Genomic DNA, 25066 nt, shown 5'->3' on the forward strand with positions numbered 1-25066 from the left:
AGGTCATTAGTTTTAAAAAATAATAATCGCAGAAAACCTCTAATCAGATTTGCCATAGAGCTATAGCGGGATTACAACTCTTGGGACCACCACTAGCCCAATTCTTGGCAGGCGTCTCACTATGTTTATTGGAAAAGACTAATACAGCCCCTTTAAATGAAAAGGTATATACCATCATTGGAAGTAAAGCTAGACAAATATTAGATCTGAAATCTAGTCTACAAAGAGACAATTTATTACAAAATATAATACAAACTGGAACATCCTTATAAAGTGAAGGTAACAAGCAGTGAACATGTCGGGTCTCCACACAGTGTATTTTGGGGAGGTCGATCAAACGATTCTTCCCATGTATATGGCGTTTGGATACTTGTCCTTGAGTAGAGGCCACTGGATGATGAAATGGTCTGCAACATGGTAGAGGATTTTTCCAGACAGCGACAGAGTTTCTACTCGACATAAACTCTCCACGTAGACAATAATGATTTTCTTTATGCCCAAAACTCCAAGGAGAAGTGCAGAGAAACACACAGGGATACATGTTCCAGGTCCATTGCATAAGATCTAGAAAGTTAGAAGAAAAGTAGAAATCAAACACGTGATAAGGAGTGACAAGGAACAAGTCATTTACCCATCAGTCACACCAATTATTGCATTTAGCCGATTGACGTTCCTGGCATGATGCCACTGATATAATTAGTAATGTGCCACCCATTGGTGTGCACAAGTCCAGCGTCAATACCAGTGTGATCGTGCTTATGCTAAGTGGCTCTATGATTATATTAAGAGCAGAAAGACAAACCCAAATCTGCGTGATCCCCGTTGAGGAACTTATACAATGAACAGAGGGAAGAGAGAATTTGCCGTCTCTGGAGATGCCAGCACTTCACCAGTAAATCCTTTACATCAATATATCTGAAGGGTTTGACTTGATATTTCACCTATTAGGCACATACATCCCCAATAAGGACCCTCCTCAATTAATTATGATCATGGGGCCACCAACCAAATAAAATCCCTCTTGAAGCAGTTGTCCACTTTGGACAATCCATACTTGTTAGAAAGGTCTACTGAAAGTAAGCAGATCAAAGAAGTTCCTCTACTGGGACTACAGTGATCGGCTGTTGTCCATATTCCCTGCAGCGCCACATCAGGGGAAATTAAGTATTACACAACATTCATTCAAATCAATCAGATAGTTGGCCTGGCCTAGGGATAGACCATCGCTTGTAGAATCCTGAACAACCCCTTTAATAGACAAGCATCTTTTTTTTCCAGGATAATTAATCTCTTGGCTAGAGTGGAAAGTGGTTAGAAAGTGTTGCTCACTCTGGATGAACTGCCCTGTACTACAATACAGTACATACATAACTATGAAATGTAGGACAGGACAGGTCCTCCAGAGTGAGCAACGCTCTTTCTAACCACTGCCCGCTCAGGCCAAGAGATGAGGATCCTGAACAAAAGATGCCAAGATAGTCATATTGATGTCCTATCCTCAGGATCAGCCGTTCTGCAGGATCTCCGGCTCCAGAACTATTCAGCTTAGTCCATTGTGTAGTGGGCAGAGCTGGTGGCTGAAGTGAATGGCAGCAGCGCTGCAGTAACCAGCGCTATTCATTCCATGGCGCTATATGTATAAAAAGGGGTGCACATACATAATACAGACAATTGCACTAAGCATGAACAAGACGAGTTACAGACTGGTACAAAGGGAGAGAGGGCCCTGCCCGTGAGGGCTTACAATCTATGAGGATGGAGCTGGGTAGTTCTGGCGCAAGAGGACTTCTGAAAGAGCTGATTGGTGGGAGTTCTAGAGTGTTGGACCCCCGCATATCTGATATTGATGGCCTATGTTCAGGATAGGCCATCAATATTAAAATCCTGGACAACCAACCCCTTTAAGGTGCCCATGAAAATGGATGATAACTGTAATAAACATTCATTTCAGCTGACTAATGACACAAAAGAAGCCAGCCACCTGATTTGGTGCATTTGGCTGATACAAGAACGCTTGTTCCATGAAAGATCATTCGTCCTTCTAACGTCATTTCTGGCACTACATTGGCGGTTACCTGCTTGGTGTAACTGAACATGTATGGGCGCTTTAGAGAAGAGGAGGGTGCGGGATCAGCAGCAGCGCATATCTTTATTGAAGTTATTTCTTTACAGAAGAACCTGTAACCTTTACACAACCTGTAAAGAATTAACTTCAACAAACATATATTCAAAAGATACAATTCATCTGGACTTACCTGATTGAGCCGCTGCTGATCCCGCACCCTCTTCTCGGATTCCCCAACCGCGCACGTTGTGTCTGGAGGGTGAAGCCTGGCAGCACCAGCGTCATTACTTACTCTACAGGCTGCATCGGGTGTTTCACTCCCAGCACAAACTTTGCAGGTGACTTTTGAGCTTACCAGCTTCTTAAACGGTTCATCCGATGATGAAGTGCTACTCTCGTCTTCTCTTCTAGTATCCCTCTTTGAACAATTGGGCAGTTCAACAGGCAGTATCAAGTAAAGGGTGTATGACCGCGTTGGTAGAGCGTTCACCACATGAACCGGCAACCAACTTCTATCTAGCCACCTTGGAGCCCCATGTTACGTATGACCATCAACTCTGATCCCCACCCACCCTTAGGGCTTGTTGACAAGACCGTGCCATGTTTTGCGGTCCGCAAATTGCAGACCCGCAAAACACGGATGCCGCCTGTGTGCCTTCCGCAATTTGTGGAACGGAACGGACGGCAATTTATAGAAATGCCTATTCTCGTCCGCAAAACGGACAAGAATAAGACTTGATTTATAATTTTTGCGGGGCCACGGAACGGAGCAACGGATGCTATCCGCATCTTTTGTGGCCCCATTGAAGTGAATGGGTCCGCACCCGAGCCACAAAAAGTGTGTCTCGGATGCGGAACCAAACCATGGTCGTGTGAATGAGCCCTTAGTCTGAGAAAAGCACACATAACAAACGGCATGATAATGTTACTTATAAATGTTCAAGTCGCACTATTTTATGCTGAAATTTTGTGCGGATTCCACGCCAAAGACCTGGCGCTGTGTTCCCCATTGTTTTTAAAGGAAGGCCATGTTGCCATTCCTGCAGCCGGCAATGTAAAGACACAACTACAACCATATCCTCTCTTGATGTGGTGTCCGGATGGCTGAAAGCCATAGCGGGTGTCAGTTCTTGGTTTAGCGCCACTCAATGCGGCGATCTCCGACGCGGAATATGAGACAGAATTTGAGTGTCAAAACCCGCTGTGTGAACATAGCCTTAGAGTTCTGCACTGAATATATTTCCCATAGTTTATTAGTATAGCTGGCCTCGTTCCAGCTGCTGCGCAGCATTATTTTACATACAGCCATGTCATACCTTGACCTATATGTACATAGGCTTAAAGGGCTTCTGTCACTCCACTAAACTCATTTTTTTTTGTCTCCTTAAAATCCTTATGCTGCGATTTCTCAATATATAGGGCTATTACTCAGTTTGGTTCAGTCGTTATATTAAAAAACTGACTTTTATAATATGCAAATTACCTCTCTAGCAGCAAGTAGGGCGGCTACCTGCTGCTAGCAGCCGCATCCTCCATTGATAATAATGACGCCCCCTCCTCATGTTGATTGACAGGGCCAGTGAACGCGCTCGTCCTCTGACTGGCCCTGTCTGCGTTTTAAATCTTGCGCCGGTCTTCAGTTGGCGCAGGCGCACTGAGTGGAGGACGCTCGCTCGGCCGCTCCATCCTCAGTGCGCCTGCGCCGGGTGTACATGTGACGTCATCGGCGCAGGCGCACTGAGGATGGAGCGGCCGAGCGAGCGTCCTCCACTCAGTGCGCCTGCGCCAACTGAAGACCGGCGCGAGATTTAAAAACGCAGACAGGGCCAGTCAGAGGACGAGCGCGTTCACTGGCCCTGTCAATCAACATGAGGAGGGGGCGTCATTATGGAGGAGAATGGAGGATGCGGCTGCTAGCAGCAGGTAGCCGCCCTACCTGCTGCTAGAGAGGTAATTTGCATATTATAAAAGTCCGTTTTTTTATATAACTATTGAACCAAACTGAGTAATAGCCCTATATATATTGAGAAATCGCAGCATAAGGACTTTAAGGAGACAAAAAAAAAATAATGAGTTTAGTGGAGTGACAGAAGCCCTTTAAACACCATTGCTGACTGCTGAACGTTCTGCTGCCCTGGATTAGTGCATTAACCTCCCCGACAAACTGATCAGCATGCACAGCCTCTCTTACATCTATAATTACAGAGGGATCTGGATAGATTGGAGGCTTGGGCAGATAAGTGGCAGATGAGGTTTAACACTGACAAATGTAAGGTTATGCACATGGGAAGGAATAATGCAAGTCACCCATACATACTAAATGGTAAAACACTCGGTAACACTGACATGGAAAAGGATCTAGGAATTTTAATAAACAGCAAACTAAGCTGCAAAAAACAGTGTCAGGCAGCTGCTGCCAAGGCCAATAAGATAATGGGTTGCATCAGAAGAGGCATAGATGCCCGTGATGAGAACATAGTCCTACCACTTTACAGATCATTAGTCAGACCACACATGGAGTACTGTGTACAGTTCTGGGCTCCTGTAAACAAGGCAGACATAGCAGAGCTGGAGAGGGTCCAGAGGAGGGCAACTAAAGTAATAACTGGAATGGGGGGGGACTACAGTACCCTGAAAGATTATCAAAATTAGGGTTATTCACTTTAGAAAAAAGACGACTGAGGGGAGATCTAATTACTATGTATAAATATATCAGGGGCAGTACAGAGATCTATCCCATCATCTATTTATCGCCAGGACTGTGACTGTGACGAGGGGACATCCTCTGCGTTTGGAGGAAAGAAGGTTTGTACACAAACATAGAAGAGGATTCTTTACGGTAAGAGCAGTGAGACTATGGAACTCTCTGCCTGAGGAGGTGGTGATGGTGAGTACAATAAAGGAATTCAAGAGGGGCCTGGATGTATTTCTGGAGTGTAATAATATTACAGGCTATAGCTACTAGAGAGGGGTCGTTGATCCAGGGAGTTATTCTGATGCCTGATTGGAGTCGGGAAGGAATTTTTATTCCCCCTTAAGTGGGGAAAATTGGCTTCTACCTCAGTTTTTTTTTTGCCTTCCTCTGGATCAACTTGCAGGATAACAGGCCGAACTGGATGGACAAATGTCTTTTTTCGGCCTTATGTACTATGTTACTATGTAATTATAAGAATAATTGACCCCATTCTTCCTCTGCTTGATTGACATGGGTCCCATAACAAAATAATTACACCCCAGCAAGAAGTAATTTACGGCCATTAACATACGCACAAGCTCCGCCAGCAGAACTGCTGACATGGTATAAAAATCAGACGGACACTTCTGGGGTGCGGGCCGCACTTTGGGAGTTCAGGGGACAAAAACATCTCACCAGCCATGTGAATAGGTCTGAGCTGAGACACCAGATCATGGTCAGCAATGGTGCTGTTTCTGGAGGAAAGGAGACATTTATTTTTTATATAACCTTTAAAGAAAAAGAAGCAGTGGGAGAAGGGCAGCGTTTTATTTTTTTTTGGGGGGGGGGGGGGGGAGCAATGGCCTCGCAGATTCAAGGAATGTCAAGGAATCAGGGCAATGTCTGCAAGGAATGTAGGAAAGCCACAGCAGGAGAACAAACGGAAACTTCTGTTTCTTCCTATGAAACTGTTCTGAACTTCCGATATGAGGCAGGGCCGCAAGGCTACGTTTATTGATGAGCGAATCGAAGTCCACAGAGTGCTTCCGAATTTCAGGATGAATTTGTTTAGCCACGAAGCCGAATTTCCTCATGCTTCGCGGTAGTGAAGCAATTTAACCTGAAATAGTGTTAAAAAAAAAAAAAATACATTTTTTTTAAATTATCTGATCCATTTGCTCTCGACTGGCCGGCCGCCGCTATCTTGCTTGAAGATCTCGACCGAAATCCCGTGCATGGTGACGTATGACATCACCGTGCCAGCCATCGTGATGTCATCTCAGCCTGCGCGAGATTTCGTGCCAGACCTGCAAGCAAGATGGCAGCGGCCGGCCCTGTCGCGATCAAATGGATCAGGTAAGTTTTTATTTTACACTGTATTATTCCTATCAGATGCCGCGATCAGCCATCAACGTGGCATCTGAGGGGGTAAAATGACGGATAGCGGAGCAATCGCCGCCCCCCCCCTGTCATTGCACCCACTACTTACAAAGAAATGCGCGTTGTGACAAAGTCGAATCGAATTTTACAAAACTTTACTTATATACGGTATTGCCGGACACAGCTGTGCACCGTTGGATCCTCGAAGACTATAATGGGATCCAACCGGTCTCGGGCATAAATGCCGGCTTTCAGCTGCACCGGAATCGGCTACTGAATTTCTTAACGCAAATGTGACCCTAGCATAAGGGAATGCATTCGGTGTACATCAGTGTGGAATAAGTTGGTGCCATATACATTGCACTTTTGATGGAAAAAATGCCCAATTAACGCTAAAAGAAGGATAATGGTTTGTTACTATCAACCCAGGTAAAGCTACTATTTGAAAATGACCCGTCCCCTCTCCTGACAGGTCTGTTTTAGTAACTACTTGCATTTCCCTTTCCAAACAAATTCTAGAGCATCTATTGTTAGGACTACAGTCGTGGCCAAAAGTTTTGAGAATGACACAAATATTAGTTTTCACAAAGTTTGCTGCTAAACTGCTTTTAGATCTTTGTTTCAGTTGTTTCTGTGATGTAGTGAAATATAATTACACGCACTTCATACGTTTCAAAGGCTTTTATCGACAATTACATGACATTTATGCAAAGAGTCAGTATTTGCAGTGTTGGCCCTTCTTTTTCAGGACCTCTGCAATTCGACTGGGCATGCTCTCAATCAACTTCTGGGCCAATTCCTGACTGATAGCAACCCATTCTTTCATAATCACTTCTTGGAGTTTGTCAGAATTAGTGGGTTTTTGTTTGTCCACCCGCCTCTTGAGGATTGACCACAAGTTCTCAATGGGATTAAGATCTGGGGAGTTTCCAGGCCATGGACCCAAAATGTCAACGTTTTGGTCCCCGAGTCACTTAGTTACCACTTTTGCCTTATGGCACGGTGCTCCATCGTGCTGGAAAATGCATTGTTCTTCACCAAACTGTTGTTGGATTGTTGGAAGAAGTTGCTGTTGGAGGGTGTTTTGGTACCATTCTTTATTCATGGCTGTGTTTTTGGGCAAAAATGCTTTACTGGAGGACAGGATGCTTTACTGTTGGCATGACACAGGACTGATGGTAGCGCTCACCTTTTCTTCTCCGGACAAGCCTTTTTCCAGATGCCCCAAACAATCTGAAAGAGGCTTCATCGGAGAATATGACTTTGCCCCAGTCCTCAGCAGTCCATTCACCATACTTTCTGCAGAAGATCAATCTGTCCCTGATGTTTTTTTGGAGAGAAGTGGCTTCTTTGCTGGCCTTCTTGACACCAGGCCATCTTCCAAAAGTCTTCGCCTCACTGTGCGTGCAGATGCGCTCACACCTGCCTGCTGCCATTCCTGAGCAAGCTCTGCACTGGTGGCACTCCGATCCCGCAGCTGAATCCTCTTTAGGAGACGATCCTGGTGCTTGCTGGACTTTCTTGGACGCTCTGAAGCCTTCTTAACAAGAATTGAACCTCTTTCCTTGAAGTTCTTGATGATCCTATAAATTGTTGATTGAGGTGCAATCTTAGTAGCCACAATATCCTTGGCTGTGAAGCCATTTTTATGCCACGCAATGATGGCTGCACGCATTTCTTTGCAGGTCACCATAGTTAACAATGGAAGAACAATGATTTCAAGCATCACCCTCCTTTTAACATGTGAATTCTGCCATTTTAACCCAATCAGCCTGACATAATGATCTCCAGCCTTGTGCTCGTCAACATTCTCACCTGAGTTAACAAGACGATTACTGAAATGATCTCAGCAGGTCCTTTAATGACAGCAATGAAATGCAGTGGAAAGGTTTTTTTGGGATTAAGTTAATTTTCATGGCAAAGAAGGACTATGCAATTCATCTGATCACTCTTCATAACATTCTGGAGTATATGCAAATTACCATTATAAAAACTTAAGCAGCAACTTTTCCAATATTTATCTAATTCTCAAAACTTTTGGCCACGACTGTATACTGTGCCATTCCTTTATTATTCCTGCTAGAAGTTATGAATAAATGGCTAGCAAGTTTGAGATGAAGGTCCAGCTGGGTGTTACCAGTTGGGTGGTGTCCCTGCACCGTCTGACACTACAATCAGTGCTTGCTGCCAGAATGTGCAGTGACACACCCACAACTGGTAACGCCCGGCTGGACCTAACGATAGACTTCAATCATAACTTCTAGCAGGAATAATAAAGGAATGGTACAACAGAGAGAGTCATAGGAATAGATGCTCCAGAACTGGTATTACATGGGGAATGCAAGTAGTTACTAACACAGACATGTCAGGAGAGGGGACGGCTCCTCAATGATCTTAACCCTAGGTTAATGAATAATCACATATAACCTGCTATATCTTATGATCAGTAACCAAATATTAACCAAAAGGATAACAAAAGGTCTATTCAGAAACATCTAGACATTCGTTAAAAAAATAAAATAAAAGATAACATATCTCACAAATTTTGCAATGCATAAAAAGTACACGGACAGGAGACAAGAGCTAAATGGGCTAAAAGATATTTCTACATTGTCTTTTTGTGAAGGATCTGGCATATGTGACCAGTTTCTCAGAAGCACTGCCAGATCTATGAAACCAGATCAGATACGCAGAATGATGTCAGGTCACCGAGAGCCAGTGATTACATGCAGAACTTCCAGGAATGCAGAAAGCATGGGAGAGTTATCGGCCCGTCTTCGAAATCAGACAAAACGTCATCCTTAGAATGGCCTAAGTCACTATACTAAGTTAGAAATAAGGAAAGCAACATGGCACTGCCCCTAACGAAGGACTTCCGGTGAAGAAAGTGGATTAGGTTTTAGACGTATTTATTAATGTCCTATGTAGGATTATTGGTAGACTAGATCCACCATAAATGGGTCCTTATATGTGTCTGGAATAGGGAGATTAGATTGTGGTATCCACTGGGGGCATGGAATAAGGTGACTACAATCTGTGGACTGTAGTATGCCACAATATAAAAGGGCCACAATTATATATTGCCACAATTTAAAGGGCCATTCCCAACCTAAAAATCCTAAAATTTTTGGTAAAAAAAGTCACGTGAAGTGCCTTTTTGAATATACAGGTCAGGCAGCTTGTCATTTCTAGCAGCCTGCTGTGTTACATAGTTAATATGGTTGAAAAAAGACATAAATCCATCAAGTGCAACCAAGGGATATGAACTTTACAAAAGGAAGTGAGACTTAATTAATGCCATTTACTTTTAAGAATTTATCTAAGCCCTTTTTAAAACTGTCCACTGTTCCTGCTGTGACCACGTCAGGAAAAATTCAATTTGCACCGAATCTGAATTTTCTGATGCTTCGTTATAACAAATCGCATTTTTTCCTAAAATGGCTGCTGCACATGTGAGGACACGGAACAAAAGAACTCTGGGAATGAGGGATCACCCACAATGCCATGCATGCAGCCAATCAGCCCCTGTGATGTCACAGCCCTATAATTAGCCTCAGCCATCTTGGATTCTGCCAGTTTCAAGTGTGCTTAGTGCAGGGAGAGACGTCAGCAGGCGCTAGGGACAGTGCTAGGAAAGACTTGATTGTGCTGAAAAAACGATTTACAAAAGTTCAGGGAAAGATTAGTCAAGGTGTAGGGGAAGGATAGGGAGGAATTATTCCACACTATAAAAGGAGAACAGGGTGCAATAGGAGAGAGAGTGTACAGCCTGGGTAATAGGAGCAATTCTATTACACCTTGCTGCGCTGACTGGGGATCCAAATAGCTTTTAGGTTGTTTGCACTATATGATATATCACTAATTCCCGCAAACCTTGCTTGTGATTGGGGTGCAAGTTCTGTGTGATACAGCCATTGACGGGGTGTATTAATAGGAAAGATACTTACGTCCTATTAGCCGTTCGCCGTTGATTTTACATTGTTGGGGGGTGTATTAATAGGAAAAAAAATAAAAAATCTAAAAAAATATACATGTCATAAGTGCCATTCGGCGGTGAAGTTACATTGTACTACAGCCATTTACGGGGTGTATTAATAGGAAAGATACTTATGTCCCATTAGCCATTCTGCAGTGAATTGTGATTGTTATATTTCTTTTTTTGGGGTGTAGTTATAGGGAAAAGAATACGTCTTAATTGACCTTCTGCGGTGAATTGTTATATTTTTTTGGGGGGGGAGGGGGCTTTATTAATCAGAAAAAAAATATGTCTTAATTGCCGTTCAGCGGTGAAGTAACATTGTACTACAGCCTTTTTTGGGGGTATTATTTTAATTTAATTCTTTTATTATACCGTATGTCAGACAGACAGGTGACAGGCCCTTCAAAGGGAACGGACAGTGGGCAAAATGTTTTTGTCGCAGCCACCTGATTTGGTGCATTTGGCCGATATAAGAGCAATTATTCCATGAAAGATCATTCGTCCTAACTTCTTTTCCCGCGCTACATTGGCCGTTACCTGCCTGGTGTAACTGAACATGTATGGGCGCTTTAGAGAAGAGGAGGGTGCAAGATCAGAAGCAGCACAGATGCGTTGTATCTTTTGAATATCTTTATTGAAGTTATTTCTTTACAGAATAACCTGTAACCTTTACACAACCTGTAAAGGAATAACTTTAACAAACATATATTCAAAAGATACAATGCATCTGCTCTTACCTGATAGCGCCGCTGCTGATCCCGCACCCTCTTCTTCTCTGGTTCCCCAACCACGCACGTTGTGTCTGGAGGGTGAAGCCTGGCAGCACCAGCGTCATTACTTACTCTACAGGCTGCATCGGGTGTTTCACTCCCAGCACAAACTTTGCAGGTGACTTTTGAGCTTACCAGCTCAGGCAGCAGAAGAAAGGGGGGGGGGGGGGGGGGGGGGCGGTGGCAGGAGTCGCAGTGAGAGGCCTGAGCTCCCGGTATCATCTAGCGGTCGTGTCTTGACCAGCAACCCCCAGTGGTGCTTGAATGGTTGACTCGGTCTTAGACTTCGTCGCAAGTGACATCAGAAACCCCCAGCCAAGAGTCGGTGGGTTCCTCTGACACACCGCTTAGTTGGCATGGCCCGGGAGCAGGCCCTGTGCCTCCACCTGTTCTGAACCTTCCTCTGTCATTTTCAGTTCCCTCAGCGCGAGAAGTATTATATGCCCCTGCTTCCACCTCCAAGTTATCACGCTGTTCGTCCTGCAACAATGTCTGCCTCTGCCTCATCCTCCACAGTGTCCTCAGCCTCCACTGCAGGGACATTTCAAAGTGCCCCTCCAGCATACCACATGTGCAGGGCACGCGGTGTCACGCTGTTCTGCACCTAGTTTGCCTGGGCGAACTGAGTCATACAGGAGTGGAACTGCTCCGCGTCCTTCATCAAGAAATCCTGGCTCAAAATCGGAGCCATGGTGTCCGACAATGGGAAGAACATGGTGTCGGCGCTGCGTCAAGGAGAGCTGAGCCATGCGCTCTGCATGGCGCACATGTGCAATATAGTTGTAAAGTGGTTCCTGAAGTCTTCACCCCATCTGCAAGACATCCTGAAAATGGCCAGGAAACTTTGCATGCACTTCAGCCACTCGTACACCGCAAAGCACATTCTGCTTGAGCTGCAGCGACAGAAGGGCGTCCCCCAACATAGGCCGATATGCAACGCTTCTACCCATTGGAATTCCAGTCTCCATATGTTGGACCGATTATATGAACAGAGAAAGGCCATAAACGATTTCTTGACGATACAGGCAGACAGAGGTACTCCCCTGGGTAACTTCGATGTTACCCAGTGGCAGCTCCTGCGTGACACCAGAGGTTTGCTAGGGCCCTTTGAGGAGGCCACTTTATTTGTCAGTCGCCAGGACTATGGGATGAACAACGTCATTCCACTGATTCGTGTCCTGGAACAGATGCTGCTAAATCTGGCTGGCCAGGGGACAGGAGACGTGGCGACTATCTCACGGCCACATGCACCCTTGTGGGGGAGGACATTTGAACACAAGCAATGTGTAGAGAAATAGGTGGTTTAGACAGGTGACAGGAGAGGAAAAGCAGGAGGACCAGGACCATCCAGAGGAGCTACCGGGCGATGAGGAAGATGAGGCAGAGGACCCAGACACACCGTGGAAGTATGCAGTGGAAATAGAGGCAGGGAGTCCCTCTGAGTCACTTGCGCAAATGGCCTGATGCATGCTCAATTTCTTGCGTAGTGGCAGCCAAATTGCCACCATTCCACAGAGGGATAACTACTGGCTCTCCACCATGTTAGACACTTGCTACCGGTCGAAAATGGTATTTTTTTTATTTTTTTACACCCGCTGAGAGGGAGGACAAACTGAACTACTATCGAGACATCCTATGTAGTCAGTTGGCCGCTGCCTATGTGCGCCATCGCCCATCCTCACGCAGGTCTGCGCTCATGTTCCACTGCTGCTGGGGGGGGGGCTGGAGCAGTACCAGCTCCATCAGCAGCAACTTAAGTCTAGAGTCGCTGATGAGCAGTTTTCTTCACCCGCCTAATGAAGAAACTACTCACCAGCAGCAGCAGCTAGACATAGAGAAGAACCTGAACCAGCAGGTTTTGGCATACTTGGAGTGCACCTTGCCACCCCACATTGAAGATCCCCTGGACTACTGGGCAGCCAAACTCGATTTGTGGCTGTAACTGGCCGAGTTTGCCCTGGACAAGCTTTCCTGTCCGACCAGCAGTGTGGCATCAGAGTGTGTGTTTAGTGTGGCAGGGGCCATATTACCCCAATGAGAGCTAGCCTGTCCACCGAAAATGTGGAGAAACTGACCTTTGTGAAGATAAATCAGGCGTGGATCGGCCAGGATTTCCAAAACACCAATGCCTGATGCATCACACTAGATCATCCATGGTGCCACACCTACACTTTGACAAAAGAGACCAGTTTCTTCTGGCTACCTGCTTCAGCTACTATTCTGATGCTGCCACCCACATATTGCCACACATGCTGCCAGGTGCTCCTACAGCCACCCACCAACTTCATCTGGTACTGTCCCCCACCTCCCCACTATGTCACTGGGCCACTCTGTGGTCTCCTCATGCTGCTTCCACATCACCACTCGGTAGTCTCCTCATGCTGCTGCTACATCACCACTCTGTGGTCTCTTCATGCTGCTGCTGCTACATCATCACTCTGTGGTCTCCTCATGCTGCTGCTGCTACATCATCACTCTGTGGTCTCCTCATGCTGCTGCTGCTACATCATCACTCTGTGGTCTCCTCATGCTGCTGCTACATCATCACTCTGTGGTCTCCTCATGCTGCTGTTGCTACATCACCACTCTGTGGTCTCCTCATGCTGCTGCTACATCACCACTCTGTGGTCTCCTCATGCTGCTGCTGCTACATCCCCACTCTGTGGTCTCCTCATGCTGCTGCTGCTACATTCCCACTCTGTGGTCTCCTCATGCTGCTGCTGCTACATCCCCACTCTGTGGTCTCCTCATGCTGCTGCTGCTACATCACCACTCTGTGGTCTTCTCATGCTGCTGCCACCTCACCACTATGTCACTGGGCCACTCTGTGGTCTCCTCATGCTGCTGCCACCTCAGCACTCTGTGGTCTCCTCATGCTGCTGCCACCCGACCACTATGTGGTCTCCATATGATGCTGTCAGCTCACCACTATGTCACTGGGCCACTCTGTGGACTTCACATGCTGTTCCCACCCTCCCCACTCCATGACTGGGCCACTATTTTGACTTTTTGGCCTGGTTGACATCAATTTATTTGACCGTTTAATAGAACAGGTTCTGTAGACATCTATGTGGAATTAGCTGACGACGGTGTAAAAGGAGTGCGCTTCTTCTTGGCGCTAACATCGACCTGTAAGGCTGAGTTCACAGCTATTTGGTCAGTTTCGGCCCCATAACTGCCCAAATAAGTGAAGTGTGCAGTAATTCTAAGAGTGCCGCCTATCATCTGCGTGTCAAACTGACTCACACTATTGTTTCACTACCACAGCACACTCCCTATGCGTGCTTCTGCAAGGCACAGTGTTCTACACCACTGTACAGTCTCTCTGCAGCCAGGAAATAGTTTTTTTAATGCGATTCACCGCGAATAAATTCGGATTGAATCAAATCTTTTCGTAAAATTCGGCGAACCGATCAAATGGAATTGTTTAGAAATTCACTCATCTCTGAAGAATCGTTGATACCTGAACTTTTTCTTCTCCAGATGGAGGCAGTGCCTCTTGTCTTCTGAGGGGATTTTAGATGGAACAGCTTTTCACCATATTTTTTGTATGGCCCATTTATATATTTGTATAGGTTAATCATGCCCCTCATTAGATGTCTCTTCTCAAGACTAAATACATGTATCATATTTTTCGCTTTATAAGACACACCTGATAAGACGCACCCCAAGTTTTAGAGGAGGAAAATAAAATAAATATTCTTCATCAGACCTCATATCAGGAATTCAGTTCAGACCTCCATATCGGGACCTTACATCAGATCCCCATCAGATCTCCATGTGAGACCCCCATCAAACCTTCATGTGAGACCCCTATGAGTCCTCCATGTCGGACCCCTATCAGACCTCCATATCAGCCTGCCGATTATCGTTCACAAAATTGTAATTTCTACTGCATATTCTATAGTTTGTAAAGCAGACTGTTTTTAAAGTGAAATTTGAGTGGCGTGCAGTGAACGATTCTTGTTTACACGTATGAAATTCTTAACATCCAACGATGATTTTTGTGCCCAAACGACCGAACCAACGAGAAATCTACCGATTGTCGCTCTACCGTTCAACTGCTCGATAATCATGCAGTTTCACACAATTTAACAATAATTTACACCATAATCGGCTCGTGTAAAGATACCTCAACACATATCAAATTTGGTGCACAGCACAAATACCAGTTTTTAGGCACAATTTGGACACACATGGGATGGTAGGTCAAGAGAAAATGAGAGGCAGATTTCAGACCCAAGAACTGGATGGTGGAAAGAGGATTTTATGTGGAATTTCTCATTTCTAAAGGGCATTTCTGGAATGTTTCATAGAATAGGACACACGCTACTGTAACCACTAAATAATATATTTTTATTTTAAAAAATGTGACATTTACACTTTGGGTGGAGAATATTAATAGAAGGTAAGAATTGGTACATTTTTAGCATTTCTCAGTAATCGGGACCATATGTCAGTTCTATATACAGTCGGCCAGGACATAAGGAGTCTGTGTCTGAATGAACAGGAACCCCGACGCTTTCTATAGAGAGGATGATACTGGTGAGTTCAGGTATGTGTGACCGCTATATAGTGTAGTCACAGAGCTCAGCAAACCTCTGCCTTATAGAAGTCAGGAGAATGTAGAAATCTAATAGCAACCTGAGGCACACTGCCGGTAAGTTTTTAAATCACATATTAACAGCCTATAGAGAATACTCTTTATTTTTTATTTTTTTAAACAAAAAAACAGGTTGCTGGTTTTCAGGATATAGGGTGTCAGTTATTAAAACAGAAATGCGCGTATTTCTGGCGCAGATTGAGACGCAAAGGTTTTAGACGGCGGTCTTAATAACCCTGCACTGGCGCTTGATGCGCTTAAGCAATGTAGCGGCGCTGGCCATGTGACTTGCTCAAATCTACGCCACATCCCTTGCTGGCATAGATTTAAGTCATTGTGTACGCCAAAAACAGGCGTAGAAGATGATAAATGAGATGGGCCAGCCGACCGCCACCTCAGAAAGTGGCGTGAGTGAGGGAAAGTCGCAGAATTACCCGCAAATCCCCTTTGCGACTGAATCTGCAACATAAGTACGCCAAACAATCCTAAAGTGCGGCACAGTGGGCTGTCAGGGGACAGTTGACTGGTTGGGTTTTTACCTGCCCTAGCAGTAGGGGGTGGTTATCTCCTCTCTCCATTGACATGAGGCGTCCTTCCAGCTGATGCAACCACTGGGGCTAATGGCTGTTGACCAAACCATACTCAACACCCGAGATCTCTACACCTTAGGAAAGTATGAACTTCGAGTTTCACATTAAAGGGGTTCTCCAGGATTTTTTTATATTTGGTAGGAAGCTGTTTAAATAAAAAAAATATATAAAATTACCTTTAAAAGGTTCTGCCTCTACCTTGCAGTCACTCTGGTCTCCATTATACCGATCCTCGCTGGGCCTGTAGTGATGATGTCATGTTAATCATTCCTATGACCAAGACCGCCACCTGAATGCTGAGGCCAGTGACTGGTTGCAGCAGTCATGGGAACAAATGGTAAGAACATGACTACAGGACCAGCAGCAGGAACATTTTAAAAATGTTTATTTTTTTATATTACCCAGACCCCAGGGGCGTAGCTATAGTGCAAGCAGCGGAAGCAGCTGCTACCGGCGGGCCTGAGCTCAGAAGGGCCCTGGGAGGAGGACTGAAAGATTTTATTGTCAGGGCCCTCTCAACAGTATTATACAATGACATGACATACATGATATAAGTGTAGGAAATGAGTGGAGCGGCTGCCGGGCCTGGTCTGAGAGAGCCATCTTGGGTAGCCGCAGTAGTGAGGGTTGCACAGGAGGACATGGTTATTGGGGGACGCTCAAAATTGTGCTGTGGGGCCCAATCAGTTTTAGTTATGCCACTGCCCAGACCAATTTTAACAATTCTTGGAGAATCCCTTTAAATAGATTTTATATACAAAAAGTAAAATGTATAGAGAGAGAAGACCATTTCTTCTGTACTGAACGTTCAGGCTCTTAATGGTGAAATCAATGGCTGAATACAGCAATCCTATCACTCATGAGTCAATACTTTGTCACATAATGAAACGTCTGCCTAATGGTAGCAGTCAGAAGGTTCGTTGATGAGAAGGAACTAAAAAGAAATGAATAAAATATGTCCATTAGGTAAGGGAAGAGGGTTCGCTGTTGAAAGCATCTCGGCAGTGGACAGAGGTCTAATGTTTACTGTAAGGTCGGAAATTGCTGACCCGAATCTGTATCGGCTACTGTATATGCTACAGAAGCACTGATTTGGTTGGAAATTAATTGCCCCCTTTAGGGTACATCCACACGTGCTTGAACATACTGTTACCACAACAACAAAAACTGTGGTTACATCATGGGTTTTTTGCTGCGGAGATGGCAGTGGACTTCACCCTCCCCGTGGTCAAAGGTGAAATCCACGCTGGAAATCTGAAGCATAAATTCTAGGCCAATTTACTCTGTGGAATTTTTACACAGCATATGGCTGAGATTTCTTAAAGGGAATGTGTCATCAGAAAATGACCTATTCTTTAAATCATGTTTTTAGGTTTAACATATTTTGAAAGAATTTTCATGGTTATTTTTAATTTTCCATGTCAATATCTATATTTAAACAAAAACCATAAAATCCTGCAGTTTTTTGCACTGACACCACTTCTTAAGGCCTCATGCACACGACCGTTGTTTTGGTCCGCATCCGCTTCAATGGGGCCACCAAAGATGCAGACAGCACTCGGTGCCGTCCACATCTGTGGCTTCGTTCCTCGGCCCCTCAAAAAAAGAAATAAAGCATGTCCTATTCTTGTTTGTTTTACGGACAAGAATCGGCATTTCTGTTATGGGCGCCCCCGTTCCGTTCTGCAAATTGCAGAACGCACACGGGCGCCATCTGCGTTTTGCAGATATGCAGTTTGCGGACCGCAAAACACAGCACGGTCGTGTGCATGAGGCCTAAGGCTGTATTCCTCCAGATGAAGCGTTCCTTCTAGGCAGTCGCCTGCTCACTAACGGAGGAGACCGCTACTATTACATGCAGCGATCCCCTCCGCAGTATGGGGAGGAGTGATCGCAATGCCATCGCTCATCCCTATGCTGTATTGTGGTTTGCCGGCGGCAGGTCGTTATTAGACACCACCATCTGCAAATGATAATTTTTTAATATATCAAAACATTTGGATTGCCTGATGATTGAGCATTTGCTCGTTTATCAGGCAATCGACGGCAGTATTACACTGCCAGATGATCGCTAACAAGCGTTCATGCAAATGCTCGTTAGCGATTATCTGCCAAAAAAACTAACAAAAAACGGGCAGTGTAATATAGGCTTTAGTCTGGACAGATCACTTTACTGCAGTTATCTGCTTATCTATACACAGAGGTGATATCATTACAGGCATAATTAGAACAACAGATAAGACAGGATCCACCATTCACAATAGATAATATCACAACTTAAAAATAAAAACGACTTTTATTTCTTATGCAAATGAGGGCTTGAGTGCACCGGGAGGTGGAGCCGAGCCCCTCAGTGCACCCGTGGCCAGCTTCCCAGTGCTGGCCACGGCCCTCGGTACACTGAAGCCTTTATTTGCACAAAGAATGAAAGTTTTCTTTTCTCGAGAATGCCACAGCTGATTTTCACATGACCTGTATCATTTTAATCAGCTTTATCAGCCTTGCTAGGCAGTGTGTCTTTTTTAATAAGGTGGATCCTACTGACAGGTGCTATTTAAATTCAGGACAAGTAAGCTTTTTTTGTAATTGTGTTTTTTTTCCCCCAACGTGCTCTGGCTGGGCTTTTTTTCAGGAGTTTTCTCATACACTCCTTTATAGCGGGGGGGGGGGGGGGACGGACGACTGCTGAAAAGAATGTCAAGAAAAACATGTGGCTAAAAAAAAAAAAATAACTGTAGAAAAAAAAAAAAAAAAAACCACACACACACACACACACACACACGATTTTCCTTGCATTTTTTTTTCAAGAAAAAAAAAAAAAAATGCATAAAACATCACCCCATAGAAATGAATGGGTCCGCAATTCTGTTCCGCAAAATGCGGACGTGTGAATGGAGCCTAAGGCTGGGGCTACACAGTCACATGCCAGCAAGTCACAGAAACTTTACCACCAGATCACAGGTAAATCGCACAACTTGCATTGTTGTCTATGATCAGAAAGCCTTGTGTGACTTGCACCCAAAAATCCAACAGTCTGATATTGTCGCGTTGCGGAGTGTCGCACTGCAACACCACTGAAAATTATTTAATGTCGCTGTGTAGCCCCCATCTTAAAAGGGTTTCAAGAACTTACTTATTGATTACCTAGCCTCCCAAACAATTCTGCAGCTGAACCATCACCGGCAGCCTCCTCTTAGCTTTCTGTCCCTGTAGTAATTTTGAACGTAACCCCTAAAGACTAAGTGGTGTCAAGCAGCTGCTATTAAAGCCCCAGTTACAATTTATGGTACTGCACCCAGCTCAGAGATCTCCTCTGACTGATGCACAGGACATTACAGGGTTAGCAGAAACCTTCATAAAATTTATAGATTCCAGAAACCAGCTGGTAACGGACAGGTTTAAGGAACGCTGGTCAACGTCAATCAGGCTGAGCATAGGAGCAGAGTAACTGTGTCTCCATACACAACAGCTGGTCATTAAAATATCTTCTGAAGATGCCAAAACCCGTGAGTCATTTTCTCAGGTTTTCCAGACTAGTCATACAATTGGAAGTGATTGGACTGTGAGATCACAGTCTAGGTTGAGCCTGGGGTCTTCTTGAACCAAGACTTGGTTGATGTATCCTTGAACTGTGATATCACAACCCAAGTTGGGTTCAAGAACTTCAGATTGTTCCATCAAAATGTTCTAGACTCTAATTATGTGTCTGCATTATCTCTGACCTACAACAAAAGACTACCTACCTATTATTTTCCAAGCTGGTCCAGCATCCTGTTGTTGGCTTGTGTTTTCAGCCATTACCCATACACCGCCTTAATGCCGGTATATACAAAACATGTCAACTACTGTCCAGTGGATTATTGGCCATGTTTCATCTTCTTTGTATTTGCATCCTGGGCTTTGTTTAAGTGATTTCTTACAAAAGGAACTAAAATTATGATTTTCCTCATGATTCTATAGATCATTGGGGGTGGGTGGGGACTCTTTCTATTTGCCGAGATCCATCATGTGGGCAATGACCTCTGGGAAAAAGTAGACAAATTAGCTCTCCTCCGTGAGGAAGAAAACAGTCTCTCTAGGCAGCTACTCTGTAAGTCAATGTCTGACCTTAAAACATGACTAGGGACATCAGCCAAAACAGTCATCACCGAAAGGAAGAGTGTACACAAAGAAATGTAGAGCAGCACGAACGGACCTCATCGACCAATTCCAGAATGCATCAGCCGCAACAAGACCGCAGATCCATAGCAGTCCACAGAACAGCAGAAAAGAAGAGGATTTGCTTTTGTACGCACTCAAGGCTTCAATAAAAAGACACCCCGGACATGCTGCTGTAATCCTCTTTTCCACCAAAAGGAAGAGACACTCATTCAGAGAAGGCTGACCCAGTTCTTTAATGGGCTGGATATAAACGGGAAACTACCTAGAGGTGGCACTAGAGAAACAGCCTTCTTCCTTCTGGAGGAGCAATTTGCACACTTTGTTCCCAGGAAGCATTGCTTGTAACTAGTGTTGAGCGAATTTGTGTTTTCAAGTTCAGCGTACAGGGTTCTGGTTATGTAGGAATTCCGTTATGGATTCTGCTTCCACAGAACATAACTAATGGTCCGTGGTAGCGGAATCCATAATAGAATTCTTAGATAAACCTGAACCTTGTACACCAAACTTAAAAAACACAAGTTCTCTCATCCCTACTTGTAACACTCTTGTCTACCAGCTGGATCATTTCAAGAAGAACCAGTACCCCTGAAAAGCTATGTCAACCATCTCACCAGACCAACTCTGCTTGATACTGATAAGGAGCAGGAACTCCAGAACACTTGGCCAGCCCTTCCTTCATTGCAGAATATCATACGTTTGTATCTGACAACTGATGGAAATCCATCCGGTCCAGGGAATGTTCACATACGGACTTTATTTTAAGTAACTCTACGTTCTGACAAAACATCTATGGAGACACAAGGCACTGGGGGGGGAAAAAAAAGGGTCAATTTATGTAGATAAAAACTGCCGAAATGAACAGGCTGTAAAGAAGTAACAATACCCCCCTCAGAAGATCACTATTCTGGGAAGAATATGGTACAAGCTTATCATCCACAACACCGGGGTATAAGATTTTCCAAATGTCAGCACCCAGAACAAGATGTTCTTATCAGTTCAGTTGCAGCAATGTTTTCCAGTGCGCTCTGCGAGACAATGGCCTCACACACAGAGACCACATATGCCGGACCGCCAAATCTGCCAGGCGGGCCTTGATTCATCATCATTATCCAAGTCACTAAAATGATGCTTATGCTGCAACCCTTGAAATTCCATTTTTCAGGACTCTCCTGACATCTCAGATTTCTTACATAATTGTATTCTCCCTGAAATAACCATTGTGGGGCATCTTTAGAATTTTACGTTTCGTTGTCCATCTGTTATACCCTATAGACTAACACTGCCCGGGCAGTGAGGACAGTGCACAAAGACTGGCTGACGTTTTGTATATGGTAACTGCTGGTCAACCTAAAATGACATAAGTCAAGAAAATGCACATGAAGTCAAAATAAATGGATATGAAAACGTCCCAAATCACACAGTACCGCGAACAAAACAGCAAAACCTAAATTAGGCGTTAGGACCGAGAGCGCAACGGGTGAACCCAACTATCCCAGCACACCACTGCCAGTATAAATTAAAAAGGTCTCCATGTTGGTAGTAATGGTCAGGAGTGCATGCAATGTCAGAACACCAGCTTTACTCCGAAGGAGTGATCTTCTCCACCAACAATGCAGGCACTGTCCCCTTAATGGTCTCCTTGTAGTGTCCTCGTCAACGTTCCTTCCTGTAGACTTGTATGGATCACCGCAAGTTGCTGTGGATGGCCACACTGCAACCCCTTTTAAACTGGCGTTTGCCATGTGGAGCTGTATATCTTGGATCACGCTTAGAAGTTCCATCCCGAGAAGATTCCTACAATTTTACTACATGTTTTATACAAGATGGATATTCATCTTGTGAGTGGGTATGCTGAATAAATACAGCAGGCTGTTTTACTTTAAATGATCCTGCACGAGGCTGTGTCTCTTTGTCTCTCCATATTCCTGGGACTGTTGGAGGATCGTGATCCAATACACGTAGCTCCAGCTGACAAACAACAACTTGTGACGATCCATACAAGTCTACAGGAGGAAACGTTGACGAGGACACTACAAGGAGACCACTAAGGGGACTGCGCCTGCAGGTGTTCTGACATTGACTGCACTGCTGACCATTACTACCAATGTAGAGACATTTTTTAGATGTATACTAACAGTGGTGTGCTGGGATTTTTAGGTCCACCTCTTGCTCTCTATGCCCTCACTTGGTTTATGGTTATTAATTTGCGGAGAGGAACGAGGCCTGTTTGAGCAGGTCATTCAATTGAACCTTTTGGCACTTTAGAAACTACAACTCCCAGCATGCTCCATTGATTTTTATGGGAGTTCTGTGAAAAGCAGAGCATGTATGCATGCTGGGAGTTGTAGTTTCACGACAGCTGGAGTAGCGGAGGTTGCCTACTCCTGCACTATGCTTGGAATGCTGTGGGAAGGCTACAGCGCTCATTGGAACATAGCGGCCTCTTCAAACATATGACCTGCAGGGGCCCCGGGTGTCAGACCCCCACTGATCACCTATCCTGAGGATCGGTCATCAAATATTCTACTCCTGGAAAGCCTTTGAAAGCTGTAACTTACCTATACTGTACATCACATATTTTATGGCAGTCTACACAGATTGTACTTGCTTCTATAAAGTCCCTGTCCTCGGTGGGGCCCACAATCTAATTTCACCCTCAGACTCACGCAGTTCAATACAATATATCGGTGCGTGACACAGAACGGCACGTCAGGTACACCCGTCTGATGAATGGCATTTCTGTAATAACATTTTCACCGTCCAGTTATTCCTTACAGTGGAAGCTTCTGCACGTACGGCTAAACATTAGCGAGGGCCACAAGGAAGCACCATGAATAGACCAGTGTTTCGCAGACCGAGCACCGAAATGCCAGCAGCAGGTCATGCTTTACAATTTCCTTCCCTTAAAGGGCAACCAGACCTACCACAGAGGCTGCCTTCATAGAAGAGCTCTTCCCACAAAGATTATATAGAGATCCTGCACCCCAACATATCTTCAGGGATGGTGTAATGCAGGAATGACCTCTCTCCGTACTAAAGGCTTTAATACAAGTGCGTCCAGGGATCTCCTGACCTGATCCATATACATATTAGTGGTTCTATAATACAAGTGCGTTCAGGGATCTCTGGACCTGATCCATATACATATTAGTGGTTCTATAAAAGGTCACATCAGGTGAAAGACACCTCAGAAAAAAAAAATGCTCAGGCAAAAGGAAGTAAACATGACTTAATGGGGTATATGGTGGTCCCACTGAGGTTTCCAAAACCTGAAAGGAAAAGTGACACAAAGATCTGAAGACCACGTGCTGTGAGAGACAGGCTGTCACATCCACGTATTACACGGGCAACCGATTATTTGAATGGCACGACTCAGTGTTTAGCGAAGGGGGTTCTAGATTCAAATCTGACCAAGGACAACATCTGCATGGAGTTTGTATGTTCTTCCCGTGGGTTTCCTCCCACACTCCAAAGACATATGCAGCGAACTGGACCGCAGGGGCAACACGTGATAGGGGTAGTAGTTGTTTGTACTCACGGTTAGCAGAGCCTCCCTGGGCCGGCGTGCAGTGATGGGGAAGACAGCACTAAATCCTGTGGGGCACTCCAGATCACCAGCCAGATGGTAGTCAAGGTGCCCTTGATGGTATAGGTGTTTAGGGTGCTTTGGAGCCTGGGACCCCAGTTGTTCGTGACGCCAGCACCGTTAGGTGCAAAGGTTGGTGGTGGAAAAGATGGAGTCAATTGTAGTAAACAGAACTTTTACTAGATCACTTGTCTTCAGGTAGTCAGTACAGTTCACGTATATGGCAAAGCAATAATCCAAATATGGGTTCAGTTGTAATCCCTTGTAATAGGCTTGGCAATTGAAACTTGAGGAGTTTTCCTTCTCTCTCTATCTGTCCATACTTTGTCCACACTCTAGAACTCAGGTACTGGATATAATATCTCTTACTGGTCGGTAGTAATCCACAGGGCAGCTCCCTAACAGCGGGCATCAGTCTTCTGCTCCATTCTTTGGAAAGGATGCTCACTGAAGAATTACGGTCCACTATGTCCATAGAGGCATATGGTAAAGGATAATTCTGCGCACTAATCATCCGGCTGTGTCCAGGTACTTTTAGGTTCCTCCTGGTCACTGGTGCTTGTGAAGTCCGTTGGCTAGACTCAGCTCTAATTTTCACTAGGCTTTCTCTATATCAGACATAGACTCACTGGTCTGTGCTGCTGTAATACTGTTCTGAATGCTCCCTTGGCTTGATCAGGGCCAAGAGGTTAAAATAGCAGCTACATGGTGGATTAGGCCTGTTCTGCTCCTCCATTAACTTCCTCAACTCCACTACAACTACCACTCAACTCAGCTCCCTTTATTAGCAAACCCCCGTATATACATATAAGTGATGCCAGCACCACCTAGTGGCAAATTGATGTGAAGACACTCTTACAGCCTGGTAACAGAAATGACAGCTTGATACCACAATACATGAAATAAAGATATCAAAAGTTTAAAGTGCCCACATATAACACATAGTGGGACACTGCACATACTGATAGGGAACTTGGATTATGAGCCTCATTGGAGACAGTGTGATGCTAATGTCTGTAAAGTGCTGCGGAATATGTCAGCGCTATATTAGCGTTGTAAGGGATTGCTCTCTCAGGGGGGGGGGGGGTCGCAATCACAGACTTCTTTGCAGACAACAGGATTTAATGTCCAAACTGGTGCTTTATTGTGTAATCAAAATAAACACCTTCCCGTCTGGGCTCTAACTAATACACAGTACTTTTCCCTGACTCACCTCTAAGCACAGCTTATACACAGGGTCTCAAGGTCCAGGCCTTAG

At 44.8% G+C, this 25066-nt stretch overlaps 1 protein-coding gene across 2 annotated transcripts in view; it reads right to left on the reverse strand.

Moving 5' to 3' along the window:
* Positions 1–207: 207 nt before the first annotated feature.
* The window catches only part of ALG14 (ALG14 UDP-N-acetylglucosaminyltransferase subunit), a 37888-nt gene continuing 13029 nt past the window's right edge, over positions 208–25066 (reverse strand). For both annotated transcript variants that reach the window (XM_040406610.1, XM_040406609.1), the window contains one exon: positions 208–564. In XM_040406610.1, the coding sequence (XP_040262544.1) occupies positions 334–564 (231 nt within the window). In that variant the 3' untranslated portion in view covers positions 208–333. The remainder of the gene's footprint in view (positions 565–25066) is intronic.

Source organism: Bufo bufo, chromosome 9, assembly GCF_905171765.1.
Source record: "Bufo bufo chromosome 9, aBufBuf1.1, whole genome shotgun sequence".
NCBI classification, from domain to species: Eukaryota; Metazoa; Chordata; class Amphibia; order Anura; family Bufonidae; genus Bufo; species Bufo bufo.